Genomic DNA, 21,315 nt, shown 5'->3' with positions numbered 1-21,315 from the left:
TTTGTTACCACTGAGCCACAATGGGAACACCCTGTCCAGTGTTCTTAAGTGCAAGAGGGCTTGATATACCTTCTAGGGAAAACACGTGTGAAGTCAACTTCATTCAGGTAGACGTTATAAGAGCTATTGGCTATAAGTTCAATGTTAGTGAATTAACTGTACATTAAATAACATGCCTTTAAAAACAGAAACAGACATAAGACAAGGTAATGTATTGACTGGTTGGTAAAAATGTGACCAAAGCTCCAAGGAATGTAACCCTGTACTTTTGCCTTGAGCAACGATTGGGCGTTCACCAATTCAGTGTTTGCAGTGACTTTACAGACCATAACTAGCACGGACAATGAGAATCTGCAGTGTGATTTTTTTTTATTTTACAGAAGTGGATACCTGTGGAGTCCATATACACTGTGTTATACCATGATTTTTATCACCTAATACTTCACTTAAGAAACCAGGCCGTTAATGTCATACACATGTATTTCAAAGGATGCACTGTTTTCCTTTGGACAGTTTTGCCATCATTGAATCATCTAATTGCTAATGGTGGGCTTTCAGGTTTTTTCTGAATTAAAAAAAAAAAACCACAATGCTTCAGGGAAAATGTCTTATGCTTACACCTTGCAAATAACACAAATCTATGAATGAAAGAAAATCCTGGCCTCTGCAACAAGTACATAACTGCTGAGGCTGCATTTAGGAACCATCCAAAAGTTTTTAAAAGGTTGACATTAACTTCATGGGGTGTGGATTTGGCCTGTGAGTTGGACGTGGCGGGGCAGTGGCTACCACACCGAGGAGGTTTAACAAATATCACATAGTCAGACTTTTTTCGATGGTAAGGTCAGAATTTATTAACTGTGGAGTCCCTTTATTTGAGGGCCAGTGTAAATGCTTTGCACTGTGTACAAATCTGCTCCGTGACAAGGGAGGCCTCTGTAAAGTGCTCTTTGTTTGGTGGCACCAAACCAAGCGTCTTCTCTAAGGAGGAAAGCATAGCCAAGTTCAAAGGGAAGCAAGCCTCTCCTTCTGTCTGTCCTCATCCCCACCCCCCACCGGCTGTGCTGGGTAGCTAATAAAGCAGCTCTAAATCAGGACCACAAGGGAGGGAGTTCTGATGCCTGAGAAAGTCCACTGTAGGTATTCAAAAATCATGGGATTAACTTAGGGCATAGAGAATGGTTCAGAAAAAACAAATGAGAGCCCTTCATTTTCTCCAAGCCTCGAAATTTTCCTAGCCAAAAGGAAGATGTCTGAAGAAACACCTAAAATACACATCAACATCTCAGTGTATGTACATGACTCATAAAAACAATGGCCATCTCCAGGCCAGCGATTTTTAAACCCCACCCAAATTCCTTCCTCCTCATAATTCATTAATGAAACCACTAGAAGCCATTAGTTATCTAATGACAATATGGACCATAAGAAGCCTATCAGATACCAGGAGATGGGAAACAAGTTTAATTTCATTTTAACCATTCACATCAAAAAAGACGACACCGTGTTTGCAAAGCTGGAGATGAGCCTCGCCTCCCGTGACCGGGGCAAGGATTTTCAGAAGCTGGGAAGGTCCTCTCACTCTGCTGCTGCTGCCTGCCTGCCTGTCCTGGACCAGGCCCTCCGGGGAACACAAGCAGCATGCAACACCCTGAAGTACAGATGGGTGAGCTCATCTGAGTTTCTGGATGAAGACATTTGCTTTTCCCTCTTGAATTACTGAGTGTAATTAGATTTTGTGTGTGTGAGAGAGAGAGACAGAAACAGAGAGAGAGAGAGAATGAGAGACAGGCTTTTGGATGCTCATTTAATGTTTACATTTCCCCACTCCCACTCCTCTGAACTCTGGAGATATTTCTCACCAAATTTTCCTACCTGGAAAGAAACCACAGTGCTGCAACCGTGGTTTATTAACTACTAAGGTACTAAATACTGATTTGTTTCTTATTTGATCTTCTCATTTATTGGAATCTTTAAAGGGCAAATCAATATATGTTTTAACCTCTAAAGAGACACCTGCTTCAGAATTTGACTTCCTGAGTTATAAAAATTCATGTCTTTTGCTGGATTTTACGAATCTGTAACAGACCAGAAATATTCTCTCTGCTAGAGAGAATAGGTATAAAAATGCTTTTTAAAAGGAGAGTCTGTAACAGACCAGAAATATTCTCTCTGCTAGAGGGAAAAGGTATAAAAATGCTTTTTAAAAGAAGAGTCTTCATGCGATAGTTCAACAAACAATAGTATTTGAAATATCACTACTCATTTTTTTTTAATTGAAATACAGTTGATGGACAAGGTCGTCAGTTTCAGGTGTACAGCAAAATGATTCAGTTATACATATATAGATATGTATTATTTTCAGATCCTTTTCCCTTACAGGTTTTTACAAAATATTGAGTACAGTTCCCTGTGCTATATAGTCGGTCCTTGTTAGTCATCTATTTTATACATAATAATCTGCATATATTAATCCCATCCTCTTAATTTCTCCCTCCCTCTACTCACTGTTTTAAAACCACAGAGACTCATCACTGGAGGAAAGTAAGGGCAGATCACAAGACCTACCACCGAAGTCATTTCTGTAAGGACAAAAGGAAGCCCTGGCCACCAGGGCTGCCTCTGGCAGTCTTTGATCCGGAGGAAGTCACTTCACATTTATGCAGTCACTGTTTCCCAGCTAAAAAAGGACAGTGTTAGTGTAGGTCACCAAAGGTCCTTCCAGCTCTGTGATCCTATTACTCAAACGTGTGAAAGCAGTAGTCCCTGACAGTTTTTCCAACTTTAAGATTTAAGAATGAGTTTTTATCCATAGATTCAAAAATAAAGAGATTGTAGAAAAATCTTTTTATTCCAGCTCAGAGAGCTTGTGAGATAACAGGAAAGCTCTAGCTATGTAATCTCAGCACTGAATACAATGCTATTGTAAAATAAGTAAGATACTGAGTTAATTTATTTATTCACTCATTTATTCACTAAACATGTGTTCTTATATGCGCCTATTATGGCAGCATTTCCTCTTTGGTTAGAGAGCAGAACGACCATGACATAAGGAGCTTCTGTACCATCAGGTTTCCACACTGATCAGGCAGTCAGGCCCTGAGAGGTCAGGGACTTGCCCGAGGTCATCCCTGTTCAGGTGAGTGACTTGCAGAGCATCTCCAGTTTCCTTTATCTTGGATGCAGCAGCCAGCTCTGAGTTATGGCTCCATCTGCCTTTTAAATTTCCCCTGCACACAACCGCCAGCAAGATCTCAGAATCCCATGACCTGAGCCTCCTACCTGGTCCTGCCAACCCTATCAGGGCTTTTGCTGCTATCAAGAAACCTGTCCTCTGCCTCCTGTGGCTGCCCCATCACACCCAAAAACCACCCTCCCAGACTGTCCCTCACCATCAATCCCTATCTCTCTTCCTCCAGCATTTTGTTCCTTTCAATTACTTTCATCTCTCCCCAACTGGGGCCCCTGGGAGGTGGTGGTGGGGGTGTGTTTCCTAGGCTTTATAGTTGTACAGACCTCCAGCTGCTTGTGGAAATGAAGAAAGGGTTCATTGTACTCTGCTGCTCCCCAATCCGCCATTCTCCCCCTCTCCTCACCCATTCAATTGTCCCTTATGCAGCTTCATCAGTCTCCTACTTTCCCCCTTCAAGGACCAATGCCTTATCCCACTCTTTAGAATGCTTTGTACTTATCAGCGCTTCTCTTCAGGATGCCAGGCTGCTTCCAAATCAGACTCGTCTGCCTGCTCAGGAAGCTGAGTACCACCCTCTCTCAGGTACAACTTCAGGACATCTCTCACCAATGGGATGCCTTTTGAGATGTTGATTGCTGTACCCCCCAAACTGCCTGGAAATTGGGTTATTCTGGCCCTTCTCCCAGGATGTAATTTCTTCCCTGTGATGCTGGATGACTTCAGAGCACGTGGGGCTGCAGACACTGTCCACCCAAGATGGCCAAGGCCCCTTCCACGGCCTCTTTCTCTTTCCTGGCTGTCTACATCATTGCCTCTTTTTACATTTACATCTTCACTTCTCCTTTTTTTTTTAGAAGTTGATAAAATTTTTACAATGGCATTTTGTATGTTTGATTAAAGCATTGTTGATTTACGATGTTATATTAGTTTAAGATGTACAGCAAAGTGATTCAATATTTTTATAGATTATACTACATTTAAAGTTATTGTAAAACCTTGGCTATATTCCCTATGCTGCACATTACATTCTTGTATCTTTGTTATTTTATACATAATAGTTTGTTCCTCTTAACCTCCTACCTCTCTTTCCCCCCCAACCCTTGGCCCTCTTCCCACTGGTAACCACTGATTTGCTCTGTGTATCAGTGAGTCTGTTTCTATTTCATTACATTCGTTCATTCTGTTTTTTAGATTCTACATAGATGTGAAAACTTAAATTATTTGTCTTCCTTTGGCTTACTTCACTAAGCATAATACCCTCCATATCCATCCTTGCTGCTGCAAAGAGCAAAATTCTATTCTTTTTTATGGCTGGATAGTATTTCAATGTGTGTATGTATCACATCTTCTCTGTCCACTCATCTATTCATGAACATGTAAGTTGCTCAGAATGGATTAAAGACTAAAGGTAAGATAAGAAACAATAAATAAGGTAAGAATAATTATAAGAAACAATAAAACAATAAAAATAAGAAACAATAAATCTCCAAGAAGAAAAGACAGACAGTACGTTCTTTGATATAAGTCTTAGCAATATTTCTTTTGGATCTGTCTCCTCAGTCAAGGGAAACAAAAGCAAAAAAACAAAAAACAAAAAAAAATCCCACTAAAAATATCAAATGGGACCTAATTAAACTTAAAAGCTTTTGCACAGTGATGGAAAACATCAACAAAACAAAAAGACAATCTAATGAATGGGAGAAAATATTTGCAAATGATATGTCTCATAAGGGGTTAATATCCAAAGTATATTCTGAGTTCAGATAATTCAATATCAAAAAACAAACAGCCTGATTAAAAAAATGGGCAGAAGACCTGAATACATATTTTTCCAAAGAAGACATACAGATGGCCAACAAGTCCACTCTGATGTCACTAATAATCATCAGAGAAATACAAACTGAAACCACCACAAGATATCACCTCACACCTGTCAGAATGGCCATCATCAAAAAGATCACCAAAATAACAAATGTTAGTGTGGATATGAAGATAAAAGAACCCAGTTATAAGTGATATCATATGGTATTTGTCTTTGTCTTTCTGGCTCATTTCACTCAGTATGAGATTCTCTAGTTCCATCCATGTTGCTGCAAATGGCATTACGTCATTCTTTTTTATGGTTGAGTAGTATTCCATCGCGTATATATACCACATCTTCCGAATCCAATATCTAATATCCAGCACAAATGAACATCTCCTCAGAAAAGAAAATCATAGACTTGGAGAAGAGACTTGTGGCTGCCTGATGGGAGGGGGAGGGAATGGAGGGATCGGGAGCTTGGGCTTATCAGACACAACTTAGAATAGATTTACAAGGAGATCCTGCTGAAGAGCATTGAGAACTTTGTCTAGATACTCATGCTGCAACAGAAGAAAGGGTGTGGGAAAAAATGTAATTGTGATGTATACATGTAAGGATAACCTGACCCCCTTGCTGTACAGTGGTAAAATAAAAAAAAATATAAAAAAATAAAAAATAAAAAAATAAATATGATGTGACTATGACTGTTGATAGGAGTGTAAGTTGACACAGTCACTCTGGAAAACATTAGGGGGGGTTCCTCAAAACACTAAAAGTAGAACTACTATACATGCAGCAGTTACATCTGAGTATTTATCCAAAGTAAATGAAATCACTAATTTGAAAAGACATCTGCACCCCAATGTTCATAGCTTCCTTCTTTTATAATACTCTCACCTCACTGCAATCCTTCTTTAAGACTTGGTCCTCCTTTAGATGTTCTACTGCCTATTCCTTCTCTTCTCTCTCTTTTCTCCCCAAATGTCAGTAGCTCCTAACCCTCTCTCCCTACATTCTTCTCCCAACAGCTTTATAAAATCTCATCATCCATGACTTCTACAGTGGAAACTGTGGACCCTTCTCCTCTCTCTCCCTAAACTCAAACAGGTTATATGCTCACCTGTGCATCTTGTCTCTCCCTAGAACAGGCTCAAGCATCTTTGCTTGGTCATAGTCACATCTGCTCGAAACCTTGAAAACTTGGATTCTTCTCTTGTCCACCAAAAACAGACCCAGGGCTCAGAGCTAGCCATCCCCCACCCCACACACACCTCTAAACTCTCTGCTGCTTCCCCTTCCTTCATATCCCCAGAGCTGACACATTAGGCCAGGCCCTTTTCATGCTATGACACTGTACCACTCAAGACACTAACTCTGTGGCCGTGGAGCAAATATTTAAAAAATACATAACAGATTTTTTGCGAATAGTTTTTTAAGTGTATTATCTTGTGCTTTGGAAATCTATATTAAGGCTGCCATGTGCAAAGGGACTTTGGACCAACAACAAACCAAAAAAAAAAAAAAATTCAGGTAACTGCCTTTAACTTTTTTGGAGGAAAAAAGAATGCTCTCTCATTAATGACAATTGTGAATTATGGTACCCACACTTGAATTAGAGGAATATTCTGTTTTCTCCAGCACAATGTGATAGTTTCTTGACTATTCTTGTTTATGGTTGTCTAGGCTACCTCATTCGGTGCCATCTATAAACTTATTTTTATTATCCACTTCCTGCCCCGAAGCCTGGAATAAAACTCCATACCCACAAGCTCTGGAAAACAGCTCTCAGAGCAGCATGACCCAACTAGTTTGGGAACAGTAATTTATAAAGTAACTCATCACATCCAACACTGGGGCAAAAGCTCGGGATCCATGTAAGGGAATCCTTCCTGCTACAGCGAACTTCCACTTTCAGTGGAATAGCTACTATTCCCTTCCACCGGGTCACTGGAACATGGTCCCACCAAACTGGTGGCCTGAATGACTATGCAGAAGTCAATGTGACTTGCTGTATAGCACAGGAAAATCTACTCAAGAGCTTGTAATAACCTAGATGGGAAAAAAGAATGAATATATTTATATGTATGACTGATTCACATTGCTGTACATCTGAAACTAACACAACATGGTAAGTCAACTATACTCCAATAAAATTATGTTTAAAAAAAAAAGTCGACATGATTGGCACAAATGTGAACTGCATACTTTTTTCTTTTCTTGTGTGTCCTCCATCCTATGGGGGCAAGGTTGGCAGGGCCATCTCAGGGTGCAGCTGGTTCCTCTGTGCTGATTCTAAGCCAGCTTTTTGTGTATCTACCCTTGGTAGATCTTAAATAATCTCATCTGGCTTTCTTCTTGGGAAAAGAAAACTCAGATGCCTATTTGAATGTTAGAGCCTGGTAAAAATGTTGCTCCTGAACAAAGTGATTGTCATTTCTTCTAGTCATCAAGGGCCACACCAGCAAGAGCAGATGCTTCCCGGGTTCAAGACCTTATCTTGAAGACTATACATGGGTTCCCCCAAAGTCATCTGCACTGCCATCCAACATCCTTGCCTTTTCCATTTCATGGAGCAGAAGAGAACTGCTCTGGACTTAATCACCAGGTGCCATAAACTTAAAACTAATTTAATCTCTCCTGGTAATTCTTTAGCCTGACTTCCCATCTAGCTTGAAAGTTAGTCGGTAGTCTTAAGGAAACAGATCCAGAGTACCTTAGGGATTGCAATGAACACGCATTCTTACACTTACTGACTTTATCTTCACTCTGAAGTGCAACTCGCTAGTTGAAGAAAAAGAGCCATTTTCCACATGTCTGGAGAAAGTCGATCAAATGGGAAGGAGTATTTCCAAAGTGTTCCCAGGACATGGCATGAAGTGGGCACTCAAATACTGAATGAATGAAAGAGAGAAAGAATGAATGAATTCGAGGCCCCATGGAAGGCTGGGTATAATATCTCCCCTCCATGTATTAGAATAAAGAAAGTGAACAATAGTAGAAATTTAGAATATACACTAAACATAAACAGGCATTTCATTTAATTTAAAAAAATGTGATTTACATTATCTTTCTTAAGCCATTCTGGGGAGAAAAAAAAGAACATCCCCAAACAGTATTTTGAAGCAGCACTGGTTTCTTCTATTTTTAAAAATAGTTTGGAGCAAATTAAACGTACTCAGAATTTTTTATTACCTTGAACATTTCTTTTAATTAGTTTACTTACTGCTCTTTGGAAATTATTGTGATTAGTGGGAACTCCTGAGTATGGTCTTTGTGGCAGATGAACTGAACAGAATGTCCACCTGCCTGGGAAACTCTGAAGTTTCCCAAGGGATCAGGAGAGCTGGTGGTCAGCAGTTGTCTATACAGTAAACAGACTTGAGCCTGTAAATCCCTTCAATAGGCGTGGGAGCTAAACGCTGCTGGAGAAGGGCCAGCCTTTGCTTCTATCCTGTCAACTCAGAAAACAGCAAACTAATATCCTCCTGGAGTAACAGTTTCTTGAGAGGATAGGCTATCTTATATCTGCCCAGTCTCTGTAGCTCCTAGTCAGGCCCTTACACAGAGCAGGAAGTCAGGTTATCAAATGAACACTGAAGAATTATGTTCTAACTTTACAAATCAGAAAGCTGAGAAATGTATCCAATGACCCAAAACATGGGAGAAGAATCCAAATTCTCAATTCTGTCCAGCCCTAGAGTTGTTCAGGTATGAGGGAAAACAGAGAAAAGGGAGCCCTAAACTTGGTACCTACTCTATAAAAGATTATGAGAATAGCTTTCACGAAGCCTACGCTTTAGAAAAATTCCCAACTAGGAAAGAAGACAGACCCCCTGCCTATGATTTCTATCTCATATGCACTTCTCTGACAACTTACATTTTGGGTCCATGCTTTAGTTTCCAATTAAATGGGAAAACTGCAGCTCCCTGTTGCCAAATTATAGATCTATTTCTTGGCTCACTGAATAAGGAAACTGCTAACCACTGTAACAGTCCATGTGATAATTTTTTAATGGAAGTATAGTTGACATCCAATATTATGTTAGTTTCAGGTGTATGACATAGTGATTTGACAATCAATACATTATGACATGATCACCATACTTTTAGTAACCATTTGTCATCAAAATTATTACAGTATTATTTGTCATTTTTCATTTTTACATTATAGTTGGTTTATAATGTTGTGCCAATTTGTGCTGCACAGCAAAATGACCCAGTCATACACACATACACACACATACACATACTTTTTTTCATATCATCCCCATCATGTTCTATTCCAAGAGACTGGACATAGTTCCCTGTGCTACACAGCAGAACCCCAGTGCTATTAAAGTATTATTGACTATATTCTTTATGCTGTATATTACATCCTCAGACATTTATTTTATAACTAGAAGTTTGTACCTCTTAATCCCCTTCATCTATTTCACCCGACTGACTCCCCTCCCTTCCGGAAACCACCTTTGCTCCTCCGTATCTATAAATCTGTTTCTACTTTGTGTTGTTTGTTTTGTTTAGATTCCATATATAAGTGATATCATACAGTATTTGTCTTTCTGCCTGACTTATTCATTTACCATAATACCCTCTAGATCCACCCATGTTGTTGCAAATGGAAAAATTTCATTCTTTTTTATGGCTGAGTGATATTCCAGTGCACATCTGTACCACATCCTCTTTATCCATTCATCTATTGAGGGGTATGTGACAAATATTTTAGGTTAACTGATATTTAAATCTATGTCACAAACATATTTAGACTTCTTTCGTGTGCCTTTTTCTATAATAATTCCATCAGGAATAAAAATCGCTTCTAACTTATTTCTCAGCTAGGTACAGTAGTCAACTTCAAAAATGGAAAGTATAATCTTTTAAAAATTATTTACTGAATACTGAAGTATTCCCAGACTTCAGAAACAAGAGGCAGATACTAGAAAACTTCCGACATATATTAAAGCTTCACTCTGTTATTTCCTAAGAAACCTGAGCCTAACTAAAACTTCAAGAAAAGTGGAGTTCTCTAACCCTCACATCCTATTAGAGGCCTCAGCTAATTACTGCAGGGCGATGTGTAAATGAGGTGGCCTGGTCTGCTTATGTAGGACATTCTTAGAGCTTGTAAGCAATTACAGGCTTAGCGCATCTCTTGATTAAGAGCAGACAGCTTTAAGAGGAAGAGAAGTCAAGTTATACAATGTGGTACAAAGAATTGAGGAGAAACCTCCGTCCAGAAATATAATGCATAGAGAAGGGGGAAAAAACTAGGAGTAGTTTAACTGGGGGTAAAGATGATGGGAAAAATGAGAGAGAAAAAGAAAGAAATACCAAGGAAAATGTGTATATGGGTGGGAAGCGAGAAATATGGCAGCTAAATGGAAGGTATTTATATTAGCATGAAGAACACATGAGAATTCCATTAGTTTAAAAAAGAAAATGCTATAAAATCAGTTGGGAGAAAATAGTGCTACATTCAGCCATTATAAAATGTAAAGCAAGAAATTGCTGCTATTTTAAAATAAATCTTAGGTATTCTTGCAATGAAAGTATAAATTAGAAATTTAATGTTCCTAGGAAATGGTATCAAGATATTATTATGGCAACTTGGGTCCTCAATACAAGTTACTCCATAATTTAAACTAGTAGAACTTTAGGAAATTCCTGTGGGGGGGGGGAGTTATAACCTTCATATAGTCCCACTGGTAGAAATAAACTAGGTGAATTTTGATTAAAAACAAAGGATAAAAATCTGGGCTGTATGCCAAAGGAGATAAAAAAAGAAGAGGGTACTTCAGTTTCTTAAGACACAAATTGTTTGTGATGAATTAGCTAAACAACCCAATTAGAAAGTAATGCAAGAATGTAATTAAGGGCTAAAATGCATGGTCCAAATAATAAAAGCTATAGGAGGTAAATAAAGGTAAGGAAATAAGCCAGAGCTATTAAGAAAAGCTTTATGGAAAAATTAAAACTTGGGCTGGTTAGAATTTGGAGACAGAGAAACAAACATTTCTAATACTATAAAGTTACACATAATTCTCTGATACTAGCCATAAGGGATTTTAACTATCACTCATGTTTTCAACAATATTCACTGGACATATACTATATTGCTAAGTGTTATACTAGACCCCAAAGCAGCTTTTTCTTTTTTCTTTTTTTCTTTTTACAGTTGCACCTGTGGCAAACGGAAGTTCCCGGACTAGGGGTCGAATCAGAGCTGTAGCTGCCGGCCTATACCACAGCCTCGGCAATGCTGGATCCAAGCTACATCTGCTACCTGCACCTTAGCTTGAGGCAACACTGGAACCTTAACCCACTGACTGAGGCCAGGGATCAAATCTGCATCCTCACTGATACTTTGTTGTGTTCTTAAACCATTAAGCCACAATGGGAAGTCCAAAGCAGCTTTTTAAATTATGCTATGCAAGGGATAGGAGGGGCCCTGGGCCCAAAGGCACCATCCACAATCAAGACATAGTGGTTAAGAACATGGGCTCTTAGCCGACCTGCCCGGTTCAAAGCGCTGTTCCGCTTTTACTTCAGTGGCTGACTGTGGATGGGTTACTGAACCTCTCCCAACTTCAGCATTCTGATCCGTCAGAATGAGGGGATGATATTAATAGGATCTCTTAGGTTTGTTTTGAGATCGAAAGAGTTCATGCGTGTAAAGCATTTAGAACAATGTCCAGCATATAAGCAATAATTAAAATGACTACTGTTGGTGGTAAATAGTCTTCTTTCCTATAACTCATCTTCGCTTGCTCTACCCCTTTATATTTCCTTCAAATTAATGTCCAGTCTCCCTTCTTATATTCCTGCTAAACTACTTGAATACATGGCCTATACTGGCTGATTCCTTTCTCAGTGAACAGCATTCTGGTTTCTGCCCAAACACTTCATTCACTGATGGCTTCCACCTTGCCAGATCCAGTGGTCACTCTTTGGTCCTTATCTTACCAACCCACTGTCTACATTTCATAGTTGACTGTTTTTCGTTTTTTTTTTTTTTTTTTTGAAACTCTCTGAATACCCTTGTTTTCCATGACCATGTGATCAATTTTTGTCTGGTGTTTCCTTTCGTCTCGCTGTCTATCCCATTTTACTTCCCATTTTCTCTGCTCACCCCCTACATGTTGCTAATTCACAGACTTCCATCCTTGAGCTACTGCCCTCTCTCTTTTACATGCTCTTCATAGGATTTTAACTGTTGTTTGCACTGATAGGGCTTTTAAATACTTGTCCTCAGGTGCCAGACCATACATGGTTACAAGTCCTACAGTCACCGAAAGCCCAGCATCTCCAAAACAAACTCATGGTATCACCCCAGCATTCCCCGCAGCCCAGTGCTCCACCTGTATTCTCGATCTCAGTTAACAGCCCCACTATCCAGCCAACCACCCAAACCAGGAATCTGGAAGTAATAAATCCATCCCTCATCTTCTTCACTATTGACATCTTCTTTAATACATGTCGTCTATCACCGTATTTTCTTTTCCATCTTTACTACCACCACGCCAGTCCAAGTCCTAATTATTTCTTGCCTTGGTTGGAATAACAGTTTTTCAATGGTTCTCCCACCTCTCATTTGTCCCCTTCAAGCTCTCAGTCATAGAGCTAGCAGAGGGGAGAATCTAAAATGGAAATTCAATGACACTGCTACCTGTATAAACCCACCTACCTCATAAACTGCCCATCGCCTACAGGGTAACATCCTGGACCTTGACCTAGCAGCATAGCTCTCCATAACATTATCTCTATGTTTCTGTCCAGTTTAATGGCTACCCACCATGCTAACCATGATTATATGCATAGATATTATGTACATATAAAATATTATGATACACTGATGCAATATTATTATTCTGGTTTACAGATTAAGTGGATGGTATTGGAAGCAAATTGCTCATAGTCATCAAATCAGTAAAGTTGATAACTGAATCCAAATATAATCATATTCCCCAAGGAATCTTCTTGAGGTCAAGGTCCACATCATTCCCTTTTTTGAACCACCAGCATCTAGCATATGCAATGGTATGCACGACGACTCTTAGGTATTAATCTGAATTGACTGTTAAAAAAAAGAGAGAAGTTATAACATGGAAATTAGAAAAAAAAATCTTCCTGCCATTGACTGAAGAAGGAACAGAATTTCTAGAGTTACCTCACAGGTACTAGAAAGTAAGGAACATTATGACTAAGTCTGTAAAAAGGATATTTCTTCATATATATTTAAATTTGAATATTTTTCCAAATATGATTAAAAACCCCATGCTATCTTTTTATTTTCAATTGCATTTTATTCATAGGTCATATTTACTTTTAGAGGAGCCAAAGTAAGGTAAATGTAAATATTTGCACCAGCAAGTTCTCTGCTGGAGTACAGTGTGTATGGAATACGTGTGTGCATATATAGAGAGATAAACATACACATAACAGAAAATGCACAAACCAGTTTTGGGTTTATAAATAGATGATTTCAATGACATTTAGGAAGCTCACTATTTAGACAAGCTGATAACAAAGGATCAAAAGGATTATTACCTAAAAACTCTGAGACCTGTCAAAGAATTTTTTAAATTATGAAAAAATGCAGCTGTGTGGCCAATCGGTCTCCCAGGTTGAAACCAAATAAAGCTTCAAACAGCATACTTGAGATGGCTGAAATAAAAGGAAATGAAAATGAAAACATCTACCAATCATTAAACATAAGTGGAAGCTCTGGCTGTCCATCAACTGGACTTCAAGCAGCTTCATACCACCAGGCTGGGATAAAACACGCACTGCCAAAATAGCTATTTGCAATTAAAAATTAAAACTGGCACCACTTCTTCCCAGGCAATTATCAAAAGACTGATGGCTACCTTCCTTGTTTACAGTGCTTCCTGTATCAAGACTTCATGCCGTTTTGAAATATTCCTATATGTTTCATTTCTCTTAGGCCATAATATACCCAATACTAATATCTTCACACTGTCAACATTTCTAATTGTAATATGACCCTCAAATACTACAGCATTGTTTAAACTTCTGAAAACAGATTGATTTGAAGGGTACATGGAGTAATTAATATTCCTAGATTAGCAGGGTATAAAGCAGTAAAATTTGTATAAGGCCTCTCTATATCTAAGGAATGCAAGAACAAAAATAAAATGCAAACATCGATTTCTATTGACAGAGACTTAATTCCGAACAGGATATAATGTTGTAAATAATAAAGTCACACATCAGCTCCATTTCAGTCCTCGCACTGGGAACGGCCAAGAGAGTAAAATTCCATCTTCCACCAGGAAACCAGTAGTGTATTTTGGAGATGTGGGGTATCGGTAAGTGAATAAGTCCATATGCATGAGGCATCGTCTACATGGCAAACACTGCTCTGGGTACTGGTGATACAGCAGAGAACAAGACAGAGAGAGTACCTGCCTTTAAGAAACTGGGTAGAGATGGTAAACAGATTTATCCTCAAAAGAGAGGAGTGACATGTCCTGTTTAACTCTCTAGAAAGACCCCTTTGGCTACTCTGTGACCCACGGACCTCACCAGGATGGAGGAGTTGATGTGTACATTAGGAGGTGGCCCTAATGAAGCTGAGGAAGGGAAATGATGAAAGGATCAGAGCACTTACTCCACACACTCCTTCCCCTTATGATGGTGTCCTAGACTCTGAACCACCATATCCTCCACCATGGGACAGGGGTGGGGGGTTAGGGAGGCTGGATCACAGACACTATTGCACCCACTTCACAAGTAAGATTTGGAGACCGGAGGGGGAGAAGTAACTTATTCCAAGTTGTGAAGCAAATAAGTGGGAAAGGTGGAAGCAAAGCAAAGATTCCTGCTTCTAGCCCCAGACCTTTCTTCCCTAAATGAATCATCAGTATCTTCAGCCTCAGTTCACTCTGCAATCCTTTATGGAAGGCTTCCAAGGAAAGCTATTTACTTACTCATTAAGCAGGCATTTATGGAGAGTTTACTAAACACAGGGCACCTGACTAGGTGCTCGGGATTCAGGGATAACAGGAGATTTTGTGTAGGAGAAGTCCACCGTCTTGTGGGAAAGACAGACCAAGAAGCTCACAAGGATTACACAGCAGGGAAAGCACCATGATAATGGTGGTCCCACATGCCCAGGAGACGCAGATTATTCTGGCAGCGGGCAGATGTGCCCAAGAAGAATTGATCCTTCAATTGTGTTTTGAAGAAACAGCAGGGGTGGGATAGCCGGTGGACAAGGAGTGGGAAAAATCCAAAACAGCCTGAGAAAGCATGGTGTGCAGCAGGACACACAGGACGGAGCTTTTCAGTGATGCTGGAGTTCAGGAAGTGTATCAGAAATGGGACAAGAAAGATGGATAGAGGCCATGTCATGAAGGGTCTTATGAGCTGTTCCAAAGAATCAGGGCTTAAATGACACTGCTGCTCCACTTTTCCAACTCTTAGCTATCCTCAGTGCACTTAGATGCCATTCATGACACCATTCCGAAGAAGCTGTTTCAGCAAAGGCCATCAGTGACCTCCTTCATGACCAGCCTATGAAATCTTAACATACCTTTCCTAGTTCTTGCCGCAGCCCTGAAAACTGCTGCTCACCGTCCCCCTCCTGTCCACATCTTCCTTGGCTTTTAACTAGTCACTTGTCAAAACTCAGCTCATGTTTCTCTTCCTCTTTGAAGCCTGTGCTGGCTTTTCTGCCTCCGTCTCCACTTCCTCCTCTTTCATGGTCACCTCTATAACAGCCTCGCTTCACTCTCATTCACAAGCTTGTACGCGTCACAGGCTGGAGTCCTTTCCCTTCTTGAGAGTGGCTCCTTTGCCTTATTAATTTGGGAACTAGCAGAATGTAGACACTCAAATGTTTACAGACCAATCGATGAATGAATGGATAAGTAGATGGTAATGGGTCATGGAAAGATTATAGGTAGGAGAATGGTATAAGACTTGCAGTTTAGGAAAAGCACTATGGTGTCAGAGCAGAAAGCTGGAAGGCTGAGAACAGAAGCCGGATGATTAAGCAGGAAAACATTAAAAATAATCCAACGGAGATATATGAAGAAATAGGCAGAGTAGCAGTAGCAAAGGAGAGGAGGGGATGGATTTGAAAAATATTTAGAGAATAAACACACAGAATTCAATGATCATTTGGATGGCCAATGGGAGCAAGCCTGAGAAAAATAAAGGCATCAAGGATGACTTCCATGTTCCTAGCTTTGGTGACTGGATTACTGGATTACCTCTTCTAGTTTAAAATGTCTACACTTTCTGATCCACTGAATTAGGCCAGGCAAAGACACTTTGGACAAGGTGATGAGTTACAAGTATCTGCTGCACTATGTCCTTTAATGTTTCTCAGAAACACATTTGCTGCATCAATGCACATTTATATATGGAGCCCATCATGTTTTTCTCCACTGGCACCATTATACTTCTAAACTTTTCCCAAAAAAAGAGGAGGGTCTTAAAAATGGACAAACAACATTCAAAAAACTGTGTTACCTCATATTTGAATAGCTCCTCTATTAAACTAAAAAACAGCTGAAAACAGGAAACCACAAAACATGGCTGTCTGGTGGCTCCTAAAGAATAGTAAAGGAACAGATGTTCCTAACCTCCACTAAGTTATAAGGATTGGAAGAAAGTATTTGCAGCAGGTCATCTCTTGTTTTGGCCAGCCATCTCCTCAGATGGCTGGGATATATATACACTTGAAACTATGTTTTATACCATTAAGATACCATAATAATAATGGGAATTTTGCATTTTAATAGAAATTTTTCTTTACCTGAAACATAATTTTAAACATACTTTTCTTGCTTCTTGGCAATGAAAACACGGGTCGACCAAGTAAATCCATCCCTGAAATATCTCATTAATCACAGTGCACTTGTTCTTGGCAAGAACCTTAATGTGCTACAAAAACTGTTATTAAAGTAAGATTTGGGGATTCCCAGGCTGGCAAGGAATTAGTTAGACTGCTTTAGAAATTGTTTTCCTATTATTTCCTTTATTATTAATGGTCTTGTTAGACATATAGCTCAAAGTAACTTTCCCTTATGAATTTACAATGTAAAGACCAGCTGTTCTAAAGCTTATTTAAAATCATAAGAAGCAACTGCCAAAGATGGCCTGTCCCCCAGAGTCAGGTGTAGTTGTGCAGAATCCTCTCCCAAAGACAGTACTGTCCATTCCCTTTGTGCTACTGTGGGTCTAGCACCCCCTATCCAATTGCTCAAGCATTACAGTTTCAGACTTTAGAAAGGAGAAACACAAAACTTCACAACAGCACATAGTATTGACAAGTACATAATGTATTGTGTATCTACCACTAAAAAATACTGATTGACCGATAAAGCCTGGTGAGTAAAGAATTATTGAGACTTGAACTTCTTGAAAAATTACTTGTCAAAAATTTCAATTCTCTAAGTCCAGAAAAACCTGTTAAACACCAACATATTGAAAAGAAAATGCTGCAGTTCAAAAAGTCCTCCATGTTCAAGGGCAACACCTGGGAGATAAAAGCATGAGTACCAATCAAGAGTTGTCTCTAAACCCTTTCTGAATATACAGTACATAAAATTACCAAAAATCAAAAGCCACTAAATAGCATCACAGGGTAAGATCAAAGCTATGAATATTCTGAGCATACTCTTATAAAAATCATTTTCCATACAGTATACACTTTGCTGCCAAACTGAGCACAGCTCACTATTGCTAAATGTTTTAGGAGATCCTGAGAGGTCATAATAATTTATCAGGCTCATTTGGTAGCAGGGCCAATTATATATCAACTCAGAGGGGATGACCATGAAAAGTATCAGTAGTGTTTTTCTACGTCTAACATTTACTACAGTAACCACATTTAATTCAATGTGAATTTGACATGCAGTATACCTTTTGATGTAATAATGATGTTACACAAGTTCTCCTGTGTGTACACTGTAAGATGGAAAGTTGGCTGGAATATTCCACCTAATGCTACATGTTCACATCAATCTGGGACTGTAAAATTTTCCAGACACCAGAGCCCGGGATTGTAGACTCCACCAATTTCCTGACTTCTACATGGTCAAATTCCAGGTTCACCTATTTACAAAACCAGCCTCTTCGTCCATGTTATTTCAAAAAATGTTTTGAAATTGATGCCAGTTCTCCATCCCAGGTGAGAGGTATGTTTGGATGACATGCCTTGTTTCTAAAAGAAACCTAATGCATGTGTTCAAAACCTATTTTACTAGAAAACAAGGAACTTATCATTGAGTAGTGCCTACTGGCCTTCTATGGCTGATGTCTTTATATTTCACTGAAACACAAAGAAGCAGAAAAAGGGAACTAAAAAGAGAGGAGAAAAAGAAGAGGAAAATTTTTAAAAGTTAGAAGGTAAGGGCATGAAAAACTACCTTAAAATGTCCAGATAAACCTAATTCCTAAGAGGAGACTGAATGAATGGACTTTGTGGGGAAAACAGTAGTAAACTTTAAAGCCACTGAAAGGTTTTAAATGCCTAAGGGAAAAATAAACATTTGCTTCCAATCATTTTCTCATTAAGCATTCTCTGCTACATGGCGAGCGCTTACTTAACACACCCACCCTTTGACTCAGAGCCACCTATGCCTGCTTAACCCCGCTGCCTGATCTGCGTCCCAGGCGGCGCGTCCGAGCCTTTGCCCTCGCACCTGGCCCGCGCCCCTGTGTGCCAGTCTTCCCGCTCCTCGGAGCATCCTCTCGCGTTGCCCTGCTCGCCTCTTCTAGACCCTGGCTACCTCTGTAGCAGGAAGGACCACAGGAACCTACAGATTTTCCGTTAGCGGTGGTTGAGGTGGCGGTGAGGCGTGCTTCCGGGCGCACTTGAAACCTAGCTTCTCCCCCTACTAAGTAGCAGTTTCTCCGGCTCCGCCCTGGGGACCGAGGACTCAGGCCTCAGTCTCTCCTCTCCCCAGCCCGTCTACCCCGCCATCACCTCCTAACCTCTCCGACACCCACTCCCCAGTCCTAAACCGGCGCACGGGCCTCCTTCTGCCTTTCCCAGCTCCCGGGCGCCCTCCTCGGTTGGAAAGGACGTATTTCGGGACCTAATCACTCCCAATTATCCGCGCAACCTGAGTCTCACGCCTGCCGGGCTGCCCCCTGAGGTGCCTAGAGCGTCGGGGCAGCAGACTGAGTGCGCTGGGGGTAAGTCTCAGTCCACAAAGGCAGGAGAGGTGGGGCTGAGGAAGGTGGAAGGCTCTAGGAGGAAGACCATAAACACGTGCAAAGAAATAAAAGCCACCACGTGCGCGCGCGAGTGTGTACGCGCGTGCGAGTGTGCACGCGCGCGCCCGGCCAGGGCGTCGGCGCCGAGCGTCCCGGGGGACCAGGCGGAAAGGGTCCCCGCCGCGGCAGTGGCGGGGGGCACGTGGGGGGCGCGGGTACTCACACGAACGCGTGGTAGACGAACGCCCAGCCGCGGGGTCTCTCCAGCACGTTGTACAGGTAGTTCTGCACCCGCCGGTACTTGACGTTGCGCCGGCAGCTCTGGCCGCTGCTGTAGGAGAGCGGCTTCCCCAGCAGGCTCATCCGGGCGCCCTGCTTGCCCCGCCGGCTCTCCCTCAGGCCGCCGCCGCCGCCGAGCGCGGCCGCGCGGGTGCCCAGCAGCAGCAGCCCGTCGCCCCTGGCGGCCGCCGAGTTCAGCAGCGCCCGGGCCCGGCCCGACTCCACATCCTTCATGCCGCCGCCCGGGCGCCCCCCGCCCGCCGCCGCCGCGCCGCTCCTCACCCAGAGCCCGGCGGCGCCGCCCTCCTCTCCGCCCGCGTGGTGGCGGGGCATGGCATCACCGCGGGCACCGTGAGGGGGGCGCCAGCGCCGGCGGCGGGGGCCGCGGCCTCATGCGCGCCGAAGGCTTTCGAGGAGGCAGCCGCGGCCGACGGGGCGCCCGACAGCCCGCGACTTGCGAGCCGGGGGCGGGGAAGCGGCCGCCGGCGCGGCGGAGGGGGCGCGCGGAGGAGGCGAGGAGTCTCAGCTTCTGGCAGCCTGTAGCGCCGAATGCGAAATCGGGACCTGTTGGGGCGTCACTCTGAGAGGGTGTCTCCGGCTCCCTCCGTTCGCGCGGCGGGCGCGTTCTCCTCGCCAAGTGCCCCCAGGGCTGCGCGGGCAGCTCCCCGCTCGCACGCCCGGCCCCGGCTCTGGCTCTCTCCCAGTCCTCCGCTCCCCACGCTGGAGGGGACTGGGCTCCGAAGCCCCTCTCCCAGGAGGCGGAGTTTGGTGTTTTCTCCCCGGGGCTTTGGAGCGGTCCAGAAGGTGAAGCCCCTCGTGTGTCCTGCGGCGAAGCAGGAGCTGCCTGGCGCTGTTTATTCCTGCCGCTACGCCACCGCACCCACAGGTCCTGCCGTCCTTCCGCGAGGGGTGTGAGCGGGAGCAGTCCTGCCCTGCCCCTCGGCTTCCTGCCAGTCCCCGCGCGCGCGAGTCCCCGCGTTCTGAGTGCAGACCCCCTAGGATACAACTGCCGAGCCGGCGAGGCGGGCACCGGGCATCTCCTCGCAGCTCACTCCGGCTTGCGGGTTGGGACTTTCCATCCCAGCCTCAGACGGCAGTCCGCGAGTCGCTGGACATCCTTCTCCGCCGGGGGTGGAGTGTGGGGAGGGCGTAGAAACTCCAGAGTGGCTCCTCCGAGGTTGACGAGTGGCCCTGGGGCTGCGCCTGACAGCCTCGCGAAGCAAGGAGATGACAAACCGGGTTCCCTCCGTTAAGAAATTTTCATTTAAACCCGAGCAAGTTATTAAACGGTGAAGTCTCGGCAGTGGCGGCCGCAGCCGCGGTGTTTGGGAGAGAAATCGTGGAGGATGGAGAGCCCAGGACGCTGGCTGCGCGGGGTCTCCACTTCACCCCTATCGGCAGTTACTTCCGCAGTGAAAGCCCTGTGGCGAGGAATGGCTGACTGGGTCTCCCACCGCCTCTAACACAAGGGCGGGCCCCTCAAAGCCCCAAGCCTCTGGGGAGGACACAGGCCACGGTGCCCCTAGCTGCGGCCTCTGGCCTTCAGTAAGACTGTGTTAAAAACCATAAGCCTCTAAACATCCCAGTTAGCGTGGGAAAACTGAAAGGAAGCCAGACGTGAGAACTTATTCCGACAAATTGGAAACCACCCCCTCACCCAATATTAAAGTAAAGATCACCAAGTTAAACAGAGGGAAGTACTAAGGTTCCACCACAAAGCCAGAGCAGATGGTTCCAAGGTACTGAGTCCATGAGCCTTTTCCTTCCAGAAGCTTAAAACCGAGGCAAAAGTCTTATTTCAGCTGACTCCACCCCTCAGAGAGAGATGCTCTCCCAAGTGCCTTGT

The 21,315-nt window shown here is 42.7% G+C and overlaps 1 protein-coding gene across 3 annotated transcripts in view; it reads right to left on the bottom strand.

Annotated features, from left to right (window-relative positions):
- KCNQ5 (potassium voltage-gated channel subfamily Q member 5) overlaps nt 1–19,802 on the bottom strand; it is a 504,606-nt gene extending 484,804 nt beyond the window's left edge. For all 3 annotated transcript variants that reach the window (XM_047760371.1, XM_047760380.1, XM_047760389.1), the window contains exon 1: nt 19,414–19,802. In XM_047760371.1, coding sequence (XP_047616327.1) covers nt 19,414–19,802 — 389 coding nt within the window. The remainder of the gene's footprint in view (nt 1–19,413) is intronic.
- Between the last annotated feature and the right edge of the window lie 1,513 nt (nt 19,803–21,315).

This window comes from Phacochoerus africanus, chromosome 2, assembly GCF_016906955.1.
Source record: "Phacochoerus africanus isolate WHEZ1 chromosome 2, ROS_Pafr_v1, whole genome shotgun sequence".
Lineage (NCBI taxonomy): Eukaryota > Metazoa > Chordata > Mammalia > Artiodactyla > Suidae > Phacochoerus > Phacochoerus africanus.
The sequence above is the reverse complement of the archived record's forward strand: the minus strand, read 5'-3'. Positions and strand labels throughout refer to the sequence as shown.